A 23,914-nucleotide genomic window follows, 5' to 3' on the forward strand; every position below is an offset into this window, starting at 1 on the left:
CTTCCAGGATGAGGAACAAAATAGACAAATGGTGTAAAGACTGACACGTGGGCTGAACCTCCAGTTGACCGGACATCCAACTGGGCTTGGGATAAAATGGGTTAGATTATTCCGGTCAAGTGTCAACACGGAGGTAGATAATTCATTTAAAGCAGGATATAAAGCTGTAAAGCCCCCTCACCTAGAAAACAAGATGAAAGGGAGGAGGAGATTAACATTGTCAAGCAGAAGATAGCACTTTGGCAGCAGCACTACTGGTAGAACAGTCAAACATCCTTGAGGGAGGCCAGAGAAGGGAAAATGAAGAGGGACTGTGGTCAAGGTAAAGTGATGAGCTACAGAGACACCTTGGCTATTTAGCATAAGAAGAGCAGTGAGTCACATGTAGTCCCCAAGGTTAAAGAGAAACAATACCCGTTAATGGAAAAGTTCAGCATAAATGATGATGCAATAAAGAGATGAGCAGCTCTTTTCTTGTCCTATTTAATTTCACTCAGTAGCAAAATACTCAGTTTAAGATAATACATACAGTAGTTGTGCCAAAGGCCAAATGAATTAGACTTTTAAAAGACTGATGGCGGGACTTTCCTGGTGGTCCAGTGGTTAAGACTCTGTGCTTCCACTGCCTGGAGTGAGGGCTGGATTACGGGCCAGGGAACTAAGATCCCACAGGCGGCACAGTGCAGCAAAAAATTGGGGGTGGGGGAGGGGGCCGGGGGGGCGGGGCGGAAGGCTGATTGCAGTAGGGAAGTCTCATGAACGTTCATGGATCTTCCTGGATTGCATTATCCCTTCTCTTACTAAGTACCCTTTCTTGTCTCCCCACTCCCCCCACCCCGCCCCGCCCCCAGCTTCTGCTAATCGTCCACGGCATCTTGTGCTGGAGACCTGGACGTTGGCCTGCTCTAATTTGGCTCATTTGATGGCTTGTGCCAGTAAATACTACAGTTCTGCTCTCCAGGTGGCAAGGTTGTTTTACAACAAATTGCTGGCTAATTAGGGCATAAATGTTCTTTTTTTCACTTCTCCCTGACCTTACTGATTACAAGCCCAGAGACAAAGCTCCCTCCTTGTTCTGCAATGTCCCCTGCAATTCGTCCACATCACCTATGCCTTCCACGACTTCGGTCTTCATTTCTAACTTTCTTCATCTGTTGAGTCTGACAGCCCTTACTTGATTTTATATCTTTTTAGTGTTTCCCTAAATCTAGACTGCTACTTTATTATTTATTTATTATACAATTGCCTATATTTTGGGACTCTCAGCCATGTTATCATTCTCTTGGTAACAAGTATATAATCATATGAGTCATTTGGATCATTCTCTTGATCCTCTGTGTGTGCTTAGTCACTCCGTTGTGTCTGACTCTTTGTGACCCCACGTACTGTAGCCGCCAGGCTCCTCTGTCCATGGGGATTCTCCACGTAAGAAGACTGGAGTGGGTTGCCATGCCCTCCTCCAGGGCATCTTCCCAACCCAGGGATCAACCCATGTCTGCCCCATCGCAGGCAGATTCTTTACCATCTGAGCTACCAGGGAAGTCCAAGAACACTGAAGTGGGTAGCTTATCCCTTCTTATCCCAGGAATAGAACCAGGGTCTCCTGTATTGTAGGATTCTTTTATCAGCTGAGCTACCCAGGAACCCCACTGATCCTCATCTGATATCAAACTCTAATCTGAAATCTGGAAAATACATGCAGATGCTCCTTTAGGCACTTTACTATTCCATTACTAAAATGGTGTACTTTTATTTGCTTTTCATCATATATCATCAAGTTACAATTTTCCAACACACTTAGGGGATGCCTGTTTGTATAACATTCACAATACAGCAACTGGTGGAAGCAAACAAAGGTAACACAAGTTTAAAGGACTTCCAGGGATCTCTGTTTTGCAAATTATTTTAAAATAACAAGGTAAATATTCTTATAATAGTTTTTGTCATCACTTACATGCAAAATATCCAGTATATACATAACTAATTGCCTCAATTTTGTATATCTTTACAATTCTGTCATTGTATAGGAGAAATTCACTCACAAAAGCAGGAATAGCTTAAAGATTTTTATCTGGTATTCATAGGCAATTATTAGCAGATTTGTTTTTCTGCAAAGATGTAGCTATAAAGTTCAGGTCTTCCCACACTCAGGAGAAAACTGAAGAAAAAATAAAATATCATAGAGATGATTTGAATTTCTTTGGGAATAGTTGCCCAAATGAACTTTTTTTAACTTTTTATAGGAAGTATAGTTGATTAACAATGGTGTGTTAGTTTCAGATGTACAACAAAGTGATTCAGCTATACATATATGTGTATCTATTCTTTTTAAAATTATTTTCCCACTTAGGTTGTTACATAATATTGAGCAGTAATTGCTATGCTACACTGGTGGCTCAGATGGTAAACAGTCTGCCTGCAATGTGGGAGACCTGGGTTCGATCCCTGGATTGGGAAGATCCCCTGGAGAAGGAAATGGCAACCCACTCCAGTATTCTTGCCTGGAGAATCCCATGGACAGAGGAGACTGGCAGGCTATAGTCCATGGGGTCACAAAAAGTCAGACATGACTGAGCGACTAAGTACAGCTATGCTATATGGTAGGTCCTTGTTGGTTATCCATTTTTAAATTTACTTATTTTTAATTGGAGGATAATTGCTTTGCAATGTTATGTTGGTTTCTGCCATACATCAGCATGAATCAGCCATAAGTATATATACACTCTCTCCCTCTTGAACCTCCCCAAATGATCTTTAGTGACTTCTTTAGTTTGGAAATAACTACCTAAATGATCTAGTTAATGCTCCAATGATACAGACTCTAACAGCATGCTTAGCAAATCAACTGGCACCACTCAATGGCCCCAAAGACACAATGACTGTGTGATCAATGGACAAGAGAATGAGCTTGATCCACCTAAGCAAGGAGCAACACATGATCAGCTAACTTTTTCACTACAAGCCATGCAGCCTGGGTGGAAAAGCAGGTAACCTTAGACTCATGGTTTGGCCTGGCATTCTTAAGTGGGGAAATCATACCTGGAGACAAAGATGAGCATGTGCTCTTTCCCAGCTCTCCTGGGACCTCTCTGTCTCCTCTTATCTCTATCCTGAGAATCTCTTTCTTAGCCTTTCCTGTAACTACAGGTGTCACTCCAAGATTCCATCCTCCATCTATGAATGATTTCATTACTTCTCATGACTTCAATCTCACCATGCTGATGGTTCTTAAAATTATACCTATCCAGATCTTTCCCCCAAGTATCACACTTCAAACGTTTGTTAAAATTTTCCCTCAACATATCCTACAGCAACTACAAGCCCTACTGGTGAAAATTAGGACCCCACACCTTTCCCTCTAAATCTGCTCCTCCTATGCTATTTACTATGTCAGTTGTTAGCAACACCAGCCACCAAATCATCAAAATTGGACACCAAGGAGTCATTTTGACTCTTGCTCTTCCCTTAATCCACCTCACCACTATTCACAATCAGATTCATATAAGTTTATCTGTCCCTTCTTCTCCACACCTACCACTATGACATCTTAGTTTATCCCCATATCACATTTCCTAAGCTTTATAGCTTCCTAAATAAATTCTCCCTATATCCTGGAGGAGGAAATGGCCATCCACTCCAGTCTTCTTCCCTGAGAAATCCCATGGACAGATTTACAGGCTGTACCCTGGCAGGCTACAGTCCATGGGGTCTCAAAGAGTCGGACACAACTGAGCATGCTGCTAAGTCACTTCAGTCGTGTCCGACTCTGTGCGACCCCACAGACGGCAGCCCACCAGGCTCTGCCATCCCTGGGATTCTCCAGGCAAGAAGACTGGAGTGGGTTGCCATTTCCTTCTCCAATGCATGAAAGTGAAAGGTGAAAGTGAAGTTGCTCAGTCGTGTCCGACTCTTAGCGATCCCATGGACTGCAGCCTACCAGGCTCCTTTGTCCATGGGATTTTCCAGGCAAGAGTACTGGAGTGGGGTGCCATTGCACACGTGCACAATTTCCAATTCAGTCTCCAGAGTGATGGAAAAACTAAATCTGGTCACATCACCTCATTGCTTAAAGCCTTTTAAAGTCTACACAACATACAGTCCAAGCTCATCACCATGAGGTGCAAGAGCTTTACTTTTGCGCATATCTTCAGCCTCATTTATCACATGCCCTACTTACTTTCCATTTTATAATCTAGCAAAAGAAAACTTACATGATGTTCATTATTGCCAAGTCTTCCTCTAAGCACTTTACATATATTAATTCACTAATTCTCACAGAAACCCTAGTAAGCAAGTTCTATAATTATCTCCATTTCTACAGATGAGGAAAGTAAGACACAGAGAAGCTAAATTGCTCATCCAAACTTACAGACCTCACACACAGCAGAGCACCTGTTCCATTCCAGACTCTGACCTCTGCCCCCTTCTGTGCTTCTTCTCCAGGTGAGCTGGCCTATTTTCACTTCTCCATGACCTGAGTCACGCTCTAACTTCTGTCAGAAATGCTTCTGCTACACCTGTGCCCGGGTCACTCCCACTCACCCTCCAGAGCTCAGGTCAATCACCATCACTTGCAGGCGTTTTGCCGGGCCGTTCTGTGCTCTTGTACTAGACTATGCACACTTCCAGCATATCAGTTATCATCTAAGAATCAGCTATTAAGTGAGGGAGACATATTCTTGGGCTTCAAGGAATCAGTATTCTGTATTTTGCACCATATAGTGTCCAGAGGCATTCAATAAATGTGTGTTGAGTGAAGGATTAATAGTACCTGGATAAATAAAGAGCACCCCACAAGAGTAACCAAGAGCCTTTCCTAATAAGAGTGGTACAGCAACAAAAATGTCAACACTCACAGAATGAATCTATCAGCCCCTGCAGAAGGCTTACAAGAACCATAAGGCACATGTGTGTGTGTACGTGTGTGTGTGTGTGTGTGTGTGTTGGGAGGTGGGGGAGGACAATATGAATCAAAGTAGGAAGAGATTAAAAACTGAAGCTGTGTGTCCTCAGTCCTTGCCCAATGGGGTAGAGATATAAACTCCCATTTTATTCCCTTCTACTCAGATATAAAGTGATAGAAGTCTTCTCATCCCCATTATTTTTTAACAGTCTTATTTATAAACTTTGCATAATCCAAAATAAACTATTAAAGCTGCTTGATAGGCTCTTAGAAGCAATATTTTGGCAAGCTCTTCTGGCATGTTTACTGCATCTTGGGTTGTAGTTACAGTAAGTCAATATACGTTGTTTGTTGCTGTTTAGTTGCTAACTCATGTCCAACTCTTGCAACCCTAGAGAATGTAGCCCACCAGGCTCCTCTGTCCATGGGATTTCCCAGGCAAGTACACTGGAGTGGGTTGCCATTTCCTTCTCCAGGGGATCTTCCTGAACCAGGGATCAAATCTGCATCAGCCACATTGGCAGGTGGGTTCCTTACCACTGAGTTACCAAGGAAACTCGATACATACTTCCAGATAAAATTTAAAGTTTACACTTAAACACTAGATGCTTAAAAGAACATCTGAGAATGGAATATTAAATAATACTCCACCAACATCTGATATTAACTGTTGACTGGGAATAATACAAGCATTTAGGTGTTATAAAAATCTATCTTGAATTCTGTGAGCCTGGCAAGGAACAGAGGCAGGACGAACTCCACTGGGGATATAGAGAAGTAGAGCGGATGGCTCTACTAAGGAGGGGAAATGTACGCTGAAGCTTGAGGTGGAGTTGGGACAGAAAAAGATCGAGTAAACTGTGGGTTGTTATAATGTAAAGTGTGTGCAACAGGTCTTATAGTCTAATAATTTAGAATAAATGCAAGAGTAATTGATTTTTAAAAATTGAAGCTACTAGTACACAGACTGTTAAGTAAAACCAAGTCCCTTTATAAGATGGATATATGTTAATGGTTCAACAAATCCATATTCAGTTTCCTAATGATGTTTTGATTCCAGCTACCTTTTTAGTTTGTTTTAAAGTTCTCATGTTTAAAGGCCTTAAGGTATTATAAAATATATACCTGAACCCAGTGGGCACAAAAGTAGTGACTCCAGGAAAGTAGCCCCCGTCACATATCCCAGCTGAAAGACTGCGCTAGATTGAGAGCACTAATATAACAAGTTCTCATGAAGCATTTGAATACTAAATATCAAGAAATTAGCTTTTGCATAATAACCCTGCAGATGAAAACTTAGCACATCACTTGGCATTAGAAACATGACTTGTCCTGTCAGCTGACCTAAGTCTCCTCTATAAGCATATAAGGGGCCTTTGTAAAGTTTTACCTTGCTCAAAGTCAAAACTTTTTATTCTTCTCATTACTAGGCTCTGATTGCTATTTAAGATGACCCCTAAGCAACAGAAAGATCACTGTTCTAGGAGTCAGGACACATGAAGTCTAGGCCCATGTCCGCCATTAATGACTTCTGATTGTGGCCAACATATCTGATTTCTCTGCATCTTAGTTTCCTCATATAAAATAAGACATTTGGATTTAGAAATTTTAAGCTAATTGCAGCTCCATCTTAAGCTACTTGGACCCCTGAAGTTTATACTCTCAAAGAAATTAGTAAGAATCACACAGTAAAGTCACTTGGATGCATACACACTAACACACATATTCATACACACAAGAGAGTGAGAGACGCTAAGCATTTATAAATATATTGGTTTTACAATAATAAAAAATGTTACCTTTTATCCTGTGTATTATACACAAAGGATAGGTACTATGGATATTTGAGAGGTATTAGATTTGTTTAAATTTCAATTCTAAAATTGTTTATTTGTTAGAGCTTCTACAGATACACAGAAAATGAATGGCAATTTATTATTTAAATCATAAATAAAAGATGGCTTACTTCTCAAAGAATCATACAAGGTCATATTGTTCACAATAGTCTGGATATTCTTTTAAAAAAGGGATAACAGGGGCTTCTGGCATGGGAAAACAAAAGGTGGCTCTGTGCCACAGTGGAGCGTAGAGTCCTCCTGGCTAATCCTGGCTAAATCCTGACTGGCACGCCTGCTGTAATGTATGTACTCACTGAACAATTGGCACCTGCGTATGGGAAACATGATTAAAGCAGGCACAAAATCCTATCACCATGATAAGCCCCAAGGAGTATTGTTGAGGGAGCTTAATCCACACAGAGAGATGATGAGGTAAGTGGAAGGGATCTTTTTTTTTAACTGTTAGATTTGCAGTGAATTGCATTTATGTCATATCAAACTCTAAAGGGTTTCAAATTCATAAAGAATTGAGTCAAAATTTCTCAAAAAATAAGTCATATACATCTTTAATACCTAAAAGCAATATAGTTTAAACTGGACCATGGTGCTAAAAGTTCGAAAAATGACTTTGAACAGAATGAAAGCCATTTGCACATATCTAGTGGGAAAAAAAAATAAAAATTTTTGTGTGTTTTTTTTAAAAATCAATTTCAGTTTAATGTTTTAGGTCAACCCCAAAATAAAACATTGTATTAAAATGAGTTTAGTGGTGAGTTTTCCATAAATAAAGTGCTATTTGAGCCATCAAATGAAATACAGAAGCAGAAACGTATATTTCCCTTTGCAAGCTAAATAAATTCTAATGAATTTAGTTGAAAATTATTATAATGTCTACTCAAAATAGACCAGAGATTTAGTTTTCAGCCTTACTTTTACATTTGCATTGAGTTTGGTATCATAATTTTAAAAAGTAGAAATATTTTATTATGAGACAAAATATCATTTTCCATAATTCTATAATTATTATGGAAATTGTAATAGATTACAATAGATTATTACAATTATATTACAATTATAACAATAATCTATTATTGTAATAGATTGTTACAATCTATCTAATGTACATAGATTTTCATATGTACATTAATTTTTAAGAATTTTTAAAATTAAAACACAAAAACAACTACTGCCAGCAAATGAAAATAATCTCTAATAAATATCATAGATGTAGATTACTATTTACCAGTTTATTTGGTCTTCCATCTTCTCCCAACTGAGAAAGTAGCCACATAAAAACAGTCTTTTTATTGTGACAAAACACAATTCTTTTTACAATGGAAAATAACATCTGCACCATTAAACAAATACAAACTTTGACTAGACATATAGTGAAAGTGAACTCAAGAACTACAATATATTTTCTGAGAGAAAATACTGAAATCCCTCTTTCTCCAAATTTATTTTAATAATGACTGTTAAAGATAATATCTTACCTGCAATGTTGGCTGCAGGTATGATTTTACTAAATGATAATCCAGTACTATAACTTAGAAAAGGTAGCAAATTTTATGGTCTCTTTTGCTATTATTTGGCAATATCCAAATATTTGTTATACGTATATATATATATATATATATATATATATGAATACATGCTCATATCTATTCTGCTGGATATATTTTTACTAAATATCATATTCAATTTCAAAATTTTGATTCAAGTAGATAATACACTACAGAACTTGAATTTTGGTCACCTATAATACAGAACAATACAAAAATAAAGAAATACATAAATATATAAAGAAAGCTGAGCACCAAAGAATTGATGCTTTTTTTTTTTTATCTTGAAGACTCTATATTTAATTCTAAATATACATGGCTTGAACAACATTTCCTTTGCGGGATGTAATTTTATTGCCTCATTGTTTATTTTATTTTTTTTTTAATTTTATTTTTAAACTTTACAATATTGTATTAGTTTTGCCAAATATCGAAATGAATCCGCCACAGGTATACATGTGTTCCCCATCCTGAACCTTCCTCCCTCCTCCCTCCCCATACCATCCCTCTGGGTCGTCCCAGTGCACCAGCCCCAAGCATCCAGTATCGTGCATTGAACCTGGACTGGCGACTCGTTTCATACATGATAGTATACACGTTTCAATGCCATTCTCCCAAATCTTCCCACCCTCTCTCTCTGCAACAGAGTCCATAAGACTGTTCTATACATCAGTGTCTCTTTTGCTGTCTCATATACAGGGTTATTGTTACCATCTTTCTAAATTCCATATATATGTGTTAGTATACTGTATTGGTGTTTTTCTTTCTGGCTTACTTCACTCTGTATAATAGCTTTTGAACTGAGTTGCTGGAGAAGACCCTTGAGAGTCCCTTGGACTGCAAGGAGATCCAACCAGTCCATCCTAAAGGAAATCAGTCCTGAATATTCATTGGAAGGACTGATTTTTGAAGCTGAAACTCCCAACACTTTGGCCACCTGATATGAAGAACTGACTCATTTGAAAAGACCCTGATGCTGGGAAAGACTGAAGATGGGAGGAGAAGGGGACAACAGAAGATGAGATGGTTGGATGGCATCACTGACTCAACGGACATGAGTTTAAGTGAACTCTGGGAGCTGGTGATGGACAGGGAGGCCTGGCGTGCTTCAGTCCATGGGGTCACAACGAGTCAGACACAACTGAGCGACTGAACTGAACTAAACTGATAATACAGACACATCATTTGTTACCTAAATTGGTATAACCACCTCATTTTCTTAAGGTCATTTTAGGGTCAATAGACATAATCACTTTTCACGGTGGCACTAATCAAATTAGTTCTGTCGAAAGAAAAGGTAAAATATTAAATCTATTTTTAAATATCTCAGCTATACAGCCTTGAAACTACTGGATAAATAATAGATGAATAAGTACTAGACAACTGCCATTTAGCAGATGCAAGGAATCATTTTCATATTCCAGAACATTCAGTATATAGAAAAATATAGTCAGCCATATCTGCTTAAGTATCAATCACCCCCATGATGTAATTATTTGCATCAAAACCATTCTAGGAGTTCCATGTTGGATCCCATATTCTCAGTTTATTGAATTCTGTTCACTTTTTCAGCTTATATAGTATTAGATAATCTTTATTCAAAATAAAGTTCCTCTGGAGGTTAAAAAAAGGTACTATGAAAGGGTGATGTGCATTCATATAGGAATATACAAAGAGCTTGTAGCCAATAAAGAATATAAAAAATCTAAACTCATTGATCACCTTGAAATGAATTTGAGAAATCACTCCAAACAATAAAAATTCCACAACGCACACTAATGTTACTTTCTTTATTATAAAGTGTTAAGGTGAGATGTACATGATATTTGAATTACAGGCCATCCCATGACAGTTTCCACATGATCCTGGGTTGGAACTTGAGACTGTTCATAGATCCTGACATACACAGATAAAAGTAGTCTAACCCACCATAAGAGGAAGGAAGACTTTTTGGACATTTGGAAATTCAATTTATAACTCCCAAATTAATAATCCGGTTGTAGAATCTAAAATCTGTATATGGCGTAATACTAGCTTTTTAGAATGAAGATAACTCATTACAGAAACTTTTTAGGACAACAGCAATAATAAAGGTATCTCAAACATCCAGGCAAATGTGTTAGAGTATGGTTATAACTTCTTTTTCAAATAAAACGTTTCTAAGCCATTTCCAATAGTGTCATAGCTGAAACTCAGAATAATAAAAATGTATATGTATGTGTGTATACAATTTTTTCCTAAACTCTTTGACATTGCTGTATAGGCAACCTATTAAAACTTGACCTCCTAATATCCTTTATGAAAAGAAAAATTAATTTCTTTGCAAAGGAAAAAATAATTCCACTCTACTAATTGTCTTCACATGTGGATAAATTATAAGTCAGATGTTACAATAAAAGAAATAATCATCCCTTAATATTATTATCAGAAAGAAGCAATAAGAAAAGGACCTTCACTATCTCAGTGAACTCTGGCCAGTGATTCAGAAAATTGTTCCAAGAGTAGTTCTTTGTCTGACCAAGGTATTCTGTCAAAAGTAAAAGTACCCAAATCACATAGACTTGTTGCTGTTACCTAAGAACTATCTTCACAAATCAGGCATGGAAGCCACTTGGGATTAGGCCACTTGGAAGAGTGTGGAAATGGACCTCCTGTCCTCTCAAAAGGTCCAGGTTACTCCACGGCCAGGAGACAAATGCCTGATTGGCCCCATGTAACAGTGCAATCACTCCTACTGATTCTTTAACAACTGGCAAGAGGTCCCTGCTGTGTAATGAGATTATGGAACACATGATAGATTAGTGACCTTTCAAATTAGGACAAGCAACAGAAACTCACAACAAATTCCTCCTTATATTGGAGAGGCTGTGTTAATGGTGTCAGTCATTTGACTAAAATAGCTGAAGCACAGATGGAAATACCAATGGATAAAGCTTCATTCTTCAGTGTTCCAGGGCTAAGACTAAGAATTCACCTCTGGCTTGGATATTATGAAAGCTTTTGATAATTTTAGTCAACAACTACATAAAAAGCATTTTCCTATTTGGATTTATATTTTTATTTTGAACTATTTTTGAAAAAATCAATCAAAATAGCTTTTTAGATTCATTGGCCAATCGGTGAAGGCATATTGGTAACAATGGGTTTTGCACATAAAAGAAACCTTTATCTCTTTCATTCTTGGGTCCTGTCTTAATTATTTAAACTGTTCTATCAGCATATGAGGGGGTTTTGGAGATGAGCAAAATGGTAGGTTTGACCTGGGGTTACATCTGGGATAGCTACAGAGATTCAATCTTGGAAGTTTTCAATCCATTTAGATCAATTTCCTCATCTTTAAGATGAATATTATATGGTCACCCACTCATTGAATAATTGTGAAGAGAAAATTAATCTATGCAGAACTCAGCACAGTGGCTAGCACCTAATACTATGATAAGCTCTCAGTACTTTTAATTATTGCTTTTTATTTATTCTTGTAAAATGCTGTTACAATGAGGTGAACTATTTTTCTTAATGAATATTTTTTCTATTACTAAATTGCTCAGTTTATTGGAAAAAGCATAATTTATTCAAACAAGCATAGTTAATTGACTTAGGCAAACATCTTAAGTCATAGAGGACTTACTCTTCATGTGGATCCTCTACAAAAGAGAACTTTTTTTATTGAGGAGAAAGATAAGTAATTAGGGAGGAATACTGATACATAAATGTGTCAACAGAATATCCATTTCTTAAAGTGTATGTGTTGGGTAATGGATTTGGATTTACACATATCTAGCAGTATTCTCCTTCTCTGCCTCCCTTCAACCAACTACTCTCTAAGGTTAAGAATGAAGTCCAAGGTTTGAGACTACAGATAATTGGTCTGTATGGAATATAGTGGCTAGACTAGCTGCTGCTGCTGCGAAGTCGCTTCAGTCATGTCCAACTCTGTGCGACCCCAGAGACGGCAGCTCACCAGGCTCTGCCGTCCCTGGGATTCTCCAGGCAAGAACACTGGAGTGGGTTGGCTAGACTAGCACTATGCCCTAAATACCTGAACAATTCAAACCAAAACCCAGTCAATATTAATCCTAAAACCCCAGTGTCATTATTGCTGTTGTTTAGTCGCCCAGTCATGTCTGACTCTGCAACCCCATGGACTGCAGCACACCAAGCCTCCCTATCTCCCAGAGTTTGCCCAAGTTCATGTTCATTGCATCAGTGATGCTATTCAGCCATCTCATCCTCCAATGCCCTCTTCTCCTTCTACCCTTGATCTTTCCCAGCACCAGGGACTTTTCCAATGAGTCATCTGTTCACATCAGATGATCAAAATATGCAGCTTCAGCTTCAGCATCAGTCCTTCCAGTGAATATTCAGGGTTGGTCTCCTTTACGGTTGACTGGTTTGATCTCTTTGCTGTCCAAGGGACTTTCAGGAGTCTTCTCCAGCACCACAGTTTGAACGTATAAATTCTTTGGTGTTCTGCCTTCTTTATGGTCCAGCTCTCGAAACGGATGAGACCACTGGGAAGACCATAGCCTTATACAGACCTTTGTCGGCAGAGAAATGTCTCTGCTTTTCAACACGCTATCTAGGTTTCTCATCACTTTACCGCCAAGAAGCAGTTGTCTTCTGATTTCAAGGCTGCAGTCACCATCTGCAGTGATTTGGGAACCCAAGAAGGGGAAATCTGTCTCTACTTCTACCATTTCCCCTTCTATTTGCCATGCAGTAATGGGGGCAGATGCTACAATCTTAGTTTTTTTAATAGTTAGTCTTAAACTGGTTCTTTCACTCTTCTTCACCCTTCTCAGGAGGCTCTTCAGTTCCTCTTCACTTTCTGCTATTAGAGTGGGATAATCTGCATATCTGAGGTTGTTGATGTTTCTCCCGCCCGGCATTTCTCATGATGTGCTCAGCATATAAGTTAAATAAACAGGGTGACAGCAGACAGCCCTGTTGTACTCCTTTCTCAATTTTGAACCAATCAGTTGTTCCAATACAGGGTTCTAACTGTTGCTTTTTGACCTGCATACAGGTTTCTCAGGAGACAGGTAAGATGGCCTGGTATTCCCATCGCTCTAAGAACTTTCCACAGTTTGTCATAATCTACACAGTCAAAGGCTCAAGCCCAGTATATAGACTTATTCAGAGTCTTAGAACAGACTAATGTATTACAAACATTTTATTAATGTTACTCAAATATGGTTTTCAAAATAGTCTAAATTTATTAAAGTAAATGGGTAATTTACATTAAGATTTTTCCTAATTACTACTATAAATTACGGGCTATGAGGAAACTGTTGCCAATTTTGGAATTCTCAAAGTACAGATACAAAACTCTCCAAAAAGAATTTTACATATGTATTTTATTTTATCCCCATCACTTGTTTCATTTTGTTCTGAATGTTGTCCTGGGAAAACCAAATAAATCCCTTTGTTAGAACTAGAGGGTAAACTCTGTAATGTAGATTCTATTCTAACATCAGATTTACTTGTTCAAAATGAACAATTATAGTACCTTGAAACCCACCCCAAAAGAAAAAAATTTGCTGTGCAGATAAACTCTAGTTGCAAATTTATTGTATCCTGCTGAATCTACAAACTCTGATGCGTGTCTTCTGATGTGGGTGGAAGAGGCCATGGGACATTCCCTCCACCCTTCTCCTTACCTGTACTACACAGGATAAAGCATCATCAGGGCAGAGCAGCACCTTGACGTTCTACAGAGGATGGGAAGCTGACAATCATACTGAAAGTCATACTAGCTTTCTTCAGGAGATTCAGAAGAAACATCACAACCTGAATATGACAAACCTGCCTTGACGTTGTCACAGGCACACACCCCAGTACACGCTGTGGGACCCAGCAGGGAACAGGCGGGTGGCATACAGCCACATCAAAGTCCTGGGACAGAGGAATAACTCATACACACACACTATGATGACAGCCCTCTCATCTTCATGCTGAGGCAGAAGAGAACTGATTCCTACAGGCTATTTACAAAGTCTATTCTTTGGCCATCAAGTACCAGCTTTGGAACACAAATGATGATACATGATAAATCATGCTAAGCCTCAGGTGCATACACAGTTGTTAACTGTACTGTACTACTACAGTTCATGACAACAACATATGCATACCAAATCCTATGTGGCTCTTGTCTTTTGAATCTAAGAGGGCACTGAAATGATTTACTGTGTCTTACATGGAAAATACTATACAATTGTAGCAGGTGAAACACATCTAACACAGATTTCACAGGATGTGAGTTAATTAAAGCAGATACTCAGACTCATTTTAATAAGCCAATAGGATGGATGGTTCTAACGGTATCTCTAAATTACTGAATATAAAGTATCTGTACTTGTTCTAGTTTTTTTTTCCTTCCTGATTTTCATTTTAGAATACTGGTTTTCAGCTCTGTTGCCACCTCTCTGTGCAATGATTACAATGAGACAATGCTATAAAATAAGAGAGGAGGGCATCTTGGCACCACACCCTCTCAAATCAGGGCAAATATTTAGAACACCTAGGAAAAGGAGTCTTTAGGGATACACATTTTATGAAAAGAGAACTGAAATCCTGACACAGAAAATACCAAACTTCTCATACATAGTTCTCATAATTTTTGCTTTTTTAAAGCTTTCAATAATTTTTTACAAGTTAGAACACCGTCACCTAAACTGCTTCAATTTGCCAGAGATATCTGTTGTTAAAGAGCAGCACGACAATAAATGATTACATTAAAATACTTATATAAAGGTGTCACTTCCTAGAACTTGGTGAAACATTATAGAATGGTCCACGTTTCATTTTTAACTTCTTCAAACTTGCAAAATCCACACAGATCCTAACACTTATTTCTGTCTTCATAATTGTACTTCGAAAATACTCCCTTACTTCTTCTTCTTCAAACCTTAAGTGTTCTTTGAAGTAGCAGTAACTATTACGGTCCTTATTTTATGGTTAGAAAGTCCAAGGCAGCTAGCGGTAAAATAATTGGCTATGAGTCACTCCGCCTGCCAGTGAAGATGGACAAAGACCAAGGGCAGAAACCTGTAGACAGACCAGGTAAGCGGGGACAAAGGAAAAAGTCATGAATTTCAAATTCAAAGATCTGAAAATACAACAGGACCTAGCTACGCAGAGAGAACTCAAAAGTATGCCAATACACAAAGCAGGCTAATGCACAACGGCTATAATAATAACCAAATAAGAAAAGCCATTTTCAGCTAAGATGCAAAATCTTAGAAATTCCTGGATAAGTGTTCTAGATAGTTACAGTCCTGAGTTAATCATATCAGTATCTCTTAAGGTTAAGGTAGAGACTGATAACTCGGATAATTTATAAAAATGTTCTCCATGTTTATTTATTGGAATTTACTCCTGACTACAGAAATAATGTATAAATATAAATATATATGGGGTAAGGCCTTCATAAATAAGTGACTAGAGATATATAAGAGAGGGACACAGTAAAATTCCCCAAAGAAAATGGATTCCAAAATGCAAACCCAGAACTGACCAAGGCTCAGAGCATCAGGACACAACAGAGAGAGTTCACTCACAAAGTTTGTAGCTGTGAGCTACCATCAATGTCTCAACAGTTTCTTAGTCTTTAATGTAACTTGAAACTATATGGCTGAAGTTGCTCCATCTGATTGCCTGTGTTCCTTCATACTGAAGTATTCGTTGAAATCCAAGGCTTAGGGCTGTTGCTCATCCACTCATATGGCTTAGTGTTTTAAAAAAATCATACTGATCTCTTGCTCTCCTCCAGGGTCTTACAGAATTCATTTTTGGCAATGTACAATATGATAATTATTATAACACAGGTTATACATAATATTCATAATATTTCTCCAAATGGCTTATTTTTCAATAGAAATGTCTGCTCAACCAGATTATAAACTCAAAGGAAGGATATCAAGCATTGACTTTCAGTTTAGTTAATACCACAGCCGTTATTGCAGGACTATACACCTAGCAAACCATTGTTGAATTAAAGGAGGTTTCCTGTGCATAAGGAAGAAACATCTAAATTAAGCTGAGTTAAACAAGCTGATTCTTAGAAATTGAAGCTCGTTAAGTAAATGTTAGAAATCAAGGTCTTTGTCTTAATGAGCACAAACACAAATTAGTGGGTAGAAGATGATAGTTGTCTATGAGCTACCAGGAGGCAAAAAAAAAAAAAACAGGTCTGGTAGCTAAGCATAAGCTTACCCTCTAGATTTAGGTATATCATTAACTAGAACATTTCTTACTGTCTCCTTCCCTGGTGGCTCAGTGGTAAAGAATCTGCCTGAAATGCAGGAGACATGGGTTCAATCTTTGGGTCGAGAAGACCTCCTGGAGAAGGAAATGACAACCCCCTCAAGTATTCTTGCCTTGAAAATCCCATGGACAGAGAAGGCTGGTGGGCTACAGTCTATGGGGTCACAAGAGTTAGACATGACTTAATGACTAAACGACCACCACCACCAGCTTTAAAAAATCCACCCTCCCTGAAAGGTTGGAAGACATTAATGGATTTCAAAGAAAAGAAATGTCCTATCATATTTACTTGGTCTCAAGTATATAAAAGATTTTTTTCTATCAAAAAATTGTTTCATTTGGTAGCAATCCCAACTCTGACTTTTCAAAGTCAAAGGAAATTGAGATGGTAAATTTATTTGCTGTGATGAATCTGGTCAGTGCCAACTAAGATAAAAATAGTGATTTTGTTTTTGCTACTACAGAATGCAAGCAGGAAAGAAACACAACTGTAGGCTCATTTATAATTTAGCATGTTCTAACAAATGCAGATTAAAGATCTTAATTCTATTTCAATATGCAATCACTTGTCTCTTTAGAAACTTTATCAAGAAGGAAAAAGAAACCTCAAACACTTCGTAAAAGAGTACATGAAGAACGGTCTTCTATAGAACAATTACTGAGAATATCACACTAACAGAGTTCCTCAAAAGAATAATTAGAACTCAAATTATGCAAGTAGGATCAGCTTTTTATGCCAGCTTAATTTAACACGCCTAAACCACATCAAGATACCTGTTTACGCTTTTGTTGTTGTTCCATTCATCTTTGTGGATTTTCAAAGTCCAGTACACTGTCTGTGTAAACTGAAATAAACCTCTACACAAACATGCCACAAGATGTAATGAAAGCAAAATGAATAGAAAGAGAAGTCCTGCTTAGAAGCATATCTCAGAGAGTCAGGAAAAATATCCTCTTTACATATTATTTCCAGGGATTAGAGTGGGCATTTTGGAAACCGTGATCAACTGATGAAAGAGAGGAAGTAACATTGGGGGGGGGGGGAAATCTGGAGGATATCTTAGCAGAGGATGAAACTATAGATAGCTTAGAAGCTTTGCTAGAGACACAGGAATAGCTTAGCATAGAATAACTTAGCATCTGGTTTGCATGGGAGAAATGGTTCAAAATATGTCACTTCTTGATTAGTGGGGGAAATGTCCATCATTTCTCCATCACCATCTCTATATGAAGCTTCTGAGTCTCCAGTTGCTAATCTACAAAACTGGGATAACAGTACTCTGATAGGAGTTACTGTGAAGACTAAATGATATGGTGTTATGTGAAGCATTCCAGGTTCTAGATGTAGAATAAGAATACAATGGGAGAAAAATGCTTTCTCTTCTCTTGTATCATTACTATTGCCATTTAGACTTAAAATAAACAAATGTAATAGCCAAGAAGCAATTTAACATATCTAACTGAAATCAGAGATTCTTCTTTCTAAAGGAACTCAGCTTGCTGACCACATTCTAAAGCAATGGTTCTAAACTCCAGCACACATCGGAGAAGGAAATGGCAACCCACTCCAGTGTTCTTGCCTGGAGAATCCCAGGGACGGGGGAGCCTGGTGGGCTGCCGTCTATGGGGTCGCACAGAGTCGGACACAACTGAAGCGACTTAGCAGCAGCAGCAGCATGAGTAAGTGCCTACTTCAACTGTGAATTAATGATGGCTTAAAATATTACATTTTTGCAAATAAAACTCAACACTGAGAGCTGCTCAAGAGCAGGAATACCTTGTTTTATTCTTGGGATCCCCAGTTCTTAGTATGGCTTCTGATTTAGAGCAAGTGGAGGTTAATAAATGTATAAATGAATTTTTAAAATAAATAAATAAATAAACTCCAGCACACATCAAAAAAAGTGGGACACCTATCAAAACTCACCAAAAATGATTGAGCAGATCTAAAGTGGATCCTAAGAATTTTATTCTTTTAGTAGGCAACCCAGGTAATTCTGGCAGTTGTGGTCAGCAGACAGCACTTTACTCTAAAAAGGACATTTTAGGATTAATTTTCTAGTTATTGCATATGAAATTAGCAGTGGAAAAAAAATAAGTATCATGAAGGTGAGTCCAAAGAGATGGAAACGAGTGACATATAGAAAGAAAATCATGGAATATCAAGTTGCAAGGATTTTTCCATCCAGTAAAAATATTTCCATCATCTCTGACAGATGGTCATTTTAAATACCTTCACTGATGGGGAACTGCTGTCTTCCAGCAACACACACTGTTTTGGATTATAAACTAATGTAAAATAAAGGGTAAATCATAAGTTTTTGGAGAATTGTAGAAATGGGGTATTATTCTGGGAGAATTATACATTGAAGCCTTTCTAGTCCTGGTTGAACAAGATCAGGCACTAACTGAAATCAAAACGAATTTGACTGCCAGACAACTGCCAGATCCAACACCCAAACACTGGCTCTGCTACCTGATTCCACTAAAAAAGTCATACTTGCTGTGGCTGCTATAAAAATAAACCTTCCACTAGATCTGTCACTCACGTTTCAATGGTAGTATTTCAAATGGCAGTATTTCAATCAGACATCTGGCACTACTTTCATCTCTCCATTTAGGCCGTGGCAAGTAAACAGCAATAAAATTATATAAAATCAAAATAATGTTGCAGTCAATGCTCATGCTGCTGCTAAGTCACTTCAGTCGTGTCCGACTCTGTGACCCCATAGACGGCAGCCCACCAGGCTCCCCTGTCCCTGGGATTCTCCAGGCAAGAACACTGGAGTGGGTTGCCATTTCCTTCTCCAATGCATGAAAGTGAAAAGTGAAAGTGAAGTCGCTCAGTCGTGTCCAACCCTCAGCGACCCCATGAACTGCAGCCCACCAGGCTCCTCCATCCATGGGATTTTCCAGGCAAGAGTACTGGAGTGGGGTGCCATTGCCTTCTCCTTGCAATGCTCATAAATATTCTCAAATAATAGTCCAGGTCAAAACTGTTTAAATGAATATAAGGTATATACAAAGCCATTTTATCTTACTATTCTGTTAAAAACAACAGTACATATTTATATTTTAACTTCATCTTTATATTCATTTCACCAAACAAGGAAAATAATTATAAAGCCATTTAATTATTTACTTGTTTTAGAAGAACTCACCAAACCTAGTGGCTTCAGATGGCTCTGCCATATGTGATTGATGTCTGGGCATTTCCATTATCATTTATGCAAATTATCTAAGGCTCCTGCAGCCTCTTTCAGGGCAAATCCATTGTCATGTCATTGACACAGAATTGAAATGTGTGGGATGCTGCACACGAATATGGTCTTGGATTCTTTTCATCTAATCTGCCAAAATATTATCTGGGATAAGCAATTTTTAGAGTTGGTTGGGATTTAGAACAGGCTAAACACTCACCCGGATACATCACACAAGTGTCAATGCTTCCTTTTCGTTCAGGATACCAGGTGAGAATTCCAGCATGTCCATATCCTCTTCTCCACTGAACCTCACTAGAACATCAATCCCAAATCTGTGCCTTAGCTAATATTTACTGATATTTGTGTGAAATAATTGGGCCTTAAGGAAATTATTTTGATGGAGCATTAAATGAAAAAGTTTCTATGAATTCTTTGGCAACAACACTATCTGATTTATTTTCTTTGGACACTAAGGAGCAGCCAATAATAAATACATCTGTCTCTCTCAAAAGTATCTTTGTGTACAAGCTTGAGAAAAAGCTATCACTGACATCCAGGAACTGGACTGTTCCTATCAGCTTGACTTTGGTGTTCTGCTGTTGAACATAAATGATTTCACAGAGCATCCCATCATCAGACCAGGCCACTATGTGACCGTGATGGAGAGGGACAACAATGACACCACTCTCTTATCATGTCTAAACACAGACAAAACATGAATACTGTCCAAGCCGCAAAATTCCAGACTTCTGAGAGTCTGCCACTTCTTTACTGATTCAGCTTTAGTCTGCTCTCCTAGAGCTCAGATTTACTGGGATACACAATCATAAAACTGCCCCTGCTTCGAGAACACCCAACCCAGAGTGAGTCCTCATTTTCTTGGACCCTCCTCCAGATCACTCATTCAAAGCCCAAATCTAATGCGTCATTTCACACTCAGTTCCCCACTGAACATCCATCCTCAGTGCAATGGGCTGTAATCCCAACATACCTAACCACACGTGTGCTCCTGGTGGGCTTTGCAGGAGAGCATCGACAAACTCAATGACTGAAGTCAGAACATTCTTAACAAAAGCTAAAAGAATTTCTATCTTCCAGATACTCACTAAAATTCTAATACAAAATAAACTCCTTGAGTTTATTTTCTCACATGGTGGGTTTTATGGCAAAGGACCCTTTAGTTTTGACCCTCAGAAGAGTTACTTTTGTGAGGCGTAGAATAAACCAGTGGATTGTGCTCATCTGTTAAATATTTATTTCAGGAAGAGGCATATTTCCAAAAATTAAGATTCAACATATTAGATCAACACCCAGGCCACAATGAGCCTGGTGGTCCGTAATCCTGGATGCTGTATGGAATCCTATAGAGGATTCAATAGAAACCTCTAGTAGAAAGCAGACAATTGAATTAAAAGTGATATACGGCATTGACTTTGCTCCAGTTCTTGCTTTTTTTCAGATTTCATCCTTATTAGGGATGCTTATCTCTTGATTATTATTTCCTCATCAAAGCACATTCAATGGTCTGTTGAATTTAGCAGGAGAGAGGGATGTCCAGTGTTTTCTGGCTTGGGCAATTTAAAAGTTTCTAAATATGAAATTAAAGTTGCCTGCTGGGCAAAAGATGTGAAGCAGGACTCTGAAGACCTAGGGTACATTTCTGTAAATCTCAATAATTTGTATGAAATCAAAAGTTTCCAATTTTAACATATAACTTGTGACATTTTAAAAAATGAGTATGAGCCTTTGCAAAGTACCAATAGTATATTATGCCTCTCTAAAATAATCTTTATAGTCTCTATATATAGACTTTCTTTCTACATGCTTTATTCCAATAAATAATTTCCACTTAAGGGAACAGCAACAACACTAAAAATTACTGTCAACAATATATTAAATACCGCTCAAACAATACTATACACATTATTTTTAACCCTCACAAAATACCAAAAAGTATTCACGATTATTCACATCTTACAAATGAGGACCTGGATCAGAGAAATTAAGCGATGGGCTCCAAACATAACATGAAAGGATAGAATTAAGATTCCAACCCACTTATGTCTGATTTACCAAACTGAAGGATGTTTATGCGTGTGTATGTGTATGTGTATTCTTTTTAGATGAAATTACCTTTAATACTCAAAATTCACTATCTTAACAGCTCATTTAATATATGCCTATTAATGTATGTACAAACACACACATATTCAAAGCTTGCTATCAGCTGCTATCATTTTGACTGCAAGTGTGGAAGAGAATTTATTCTTAAAGTAAATATGTTTGAGAAAATGGAGCTTTAAAAATATTATAGTTATCACATAGGACGATTTTGTCTCCTTTTTCCCCTCAAACACTTTAAGATGGCTTTGGTTGTGTGAATTTAGCATTATCACTCAGAGCTTAAAATCTCCTTGAGATACATTCTCCAACCCTTTAATAGTTCTGAGTATATTGTTTCTAATATAGGCCAGGCCCTTCAGAGAGAAATTAAGAGGATTTTGGAATGATATTGTGAATTCAAGCCAAAATTCCCTTTTTCCTTTTCCCTCTCTCTAGCTCTCTTTCTCTTTTCTAATTGTTTTCTTTTAATGTTGATCAATTAGCTAACACTATAAAAATGACCTCAAGGGTTGGGGTATCCAGAATTCTTAAGTACAAAAGGATATTCTACCAATGTTCCTGCCTGCCCTGAATTATCTTTTTGCTTTTATCAGATTGCATCATTATCTTCATGCTATTATCTAAAAATTATCATAGGTGAGCATGCTTATTTTTTATCAAATTACATGGCATTGTACAAATATACTAACCCCTTGTTTGCTTATACAGTGATCTTTTGATATCAGAGGTTTTGAATTTTTGTAGATTATGACACATTTAGTACATCATGGATCTATCACTTCAAACACCATGCAATTTCCACATTATTAAAATAAAAACATATTCATTTCTTCAAGATATCTATTTTTTTTAATCTGCTCATTCAAAACCCTAAACCATCTAGCACTGGAATCCATTTACATTAGAATCACAGATCCGGCCCATATTATTGACTCAGGAAATAAAGGATTTTAGGAGACTATTTAAAAGGCATCTCTTTCAGAGGTGGAGCTCAAAGAGCTCTGTGAGGCTGCAACAGTTTACCAGGAGTCAGGCCATAAAGAAAGAAGTGCTGGCACTGGGTGGGGCCGAATAGTTTGCATCTTTTCCCACTGTTTCTCACTGGTATCATTTCCATGATAATCACAGATGTGGGAATGTATGCCAGGGCAAGAAATCCTACGTATTGCTCTGTGTGCCCACCACCCCCTCCCCCATAACATTGTTAGCTGTTTACCTTAATCAATGAAAGAGCTATCACATTAATGTCTGGGAAAACTGCAGAGGAGCTAAGCAAACCAAAGAAATATCATGGTGGGGATCAAATTTCTCCTGTCACAACAGTGTTTTCTCCTTAGGAAGAATACACCTAGCACAGAACCAAAAGGCATTCGCTGTCCAGCCATCTCAAGATCACCACGGAGCAAACACATCTGGCCCCAAATCTTCCTTCTGCTCCACACTGCTTAACCCATTCCTTTCTAAAGAACTCACCCATTCTAAAAATAAAATGACTCTCTCTGTACCCAGTTACTACCAGAAGCATCTGTCTGTGGCCACAGTTCTCAGTAATCCATATGCAGAACACACCTTGACTCTGTGCTTCTCTCACCATGCTCCAGTCAACCTATCCATTATGAACCCCAGTTCTTTTCCTATTCTCAAAAAGCAGCAGCTTGCACCTGCCTCTTTAAAATGCAATGCTTGGCACAGTTATAGTCTCTAGTTACTCATAACGCTCCACGGTTTCTACAGCCTCACTAATATTACACACTTACACACACACACACAACCACACCTCTATACGGCAGCAATTTACCTTTTTGGGTTTTTTCCTTCGCTGACTACTGCCATTGAACTTCTCTCCACTGTCGCTTTTCTGAGCTGCATCTTCGTTCATCATTTTGAACAGTTTGGAAAGAAAATAGCTCTGCCATTAAACCCTGCCGCCGGTACAGACCACTAGCGAGTATGCACTTACTGGAGGAAAGCAGGCAGAAGACGAGGGGTGGGGAAGGGGCGCGCACTGGGAGGGTGAGG

At 38.1% G+C, this 23,914-nt stretch overlaps 1 protein-coding gene across 3 annotated transcripts in view; it reads right to left on the reverse strand.

Moving 5' to 3' along the window:
• ANK2 (ankyrin 2) overlaps positions 1-23,914 on the reverse strand; it is a 585,830-nt gene that overhangs the window by 340,924 nt on the left and 220,992 nt on the right. Inside the window, exon 1 of one of the 3 annotated variants that reach the window (XM_024993496.2) lies at positions 23,694-23,889. The exons of the other annotated variants lie outside the window; for them this stretch is intronic. Coding sequence (XP_024849264.1) covers positions 23,694-23,777 — 84 coding nt within the window. The 5' untranslated portion in view covers positions 23,778-23,889. Of the gene's footprint in view, positions 1-23,693; positions 23,890-23,914 lie in introns of those variants that run through there. 3 annotated transcript variants of the gene reach the window in all.

This window comes from Bos taurus, chromosome 6 (assembly GCF_002263795.3).
Source record: "Bos taurus isolate L1 Dominette 01449 registration number 42190680 breed Hereford chromosome 6, ARS-UCD2.0, whole genome shotgun sequence".
Taxonomy (NCBI): domain Eukaryota; kingdom Metazoa; phylum Chordata; class Mammalia; order Artiodactyla; family Bovidae; genus Bos; species Bos taurus.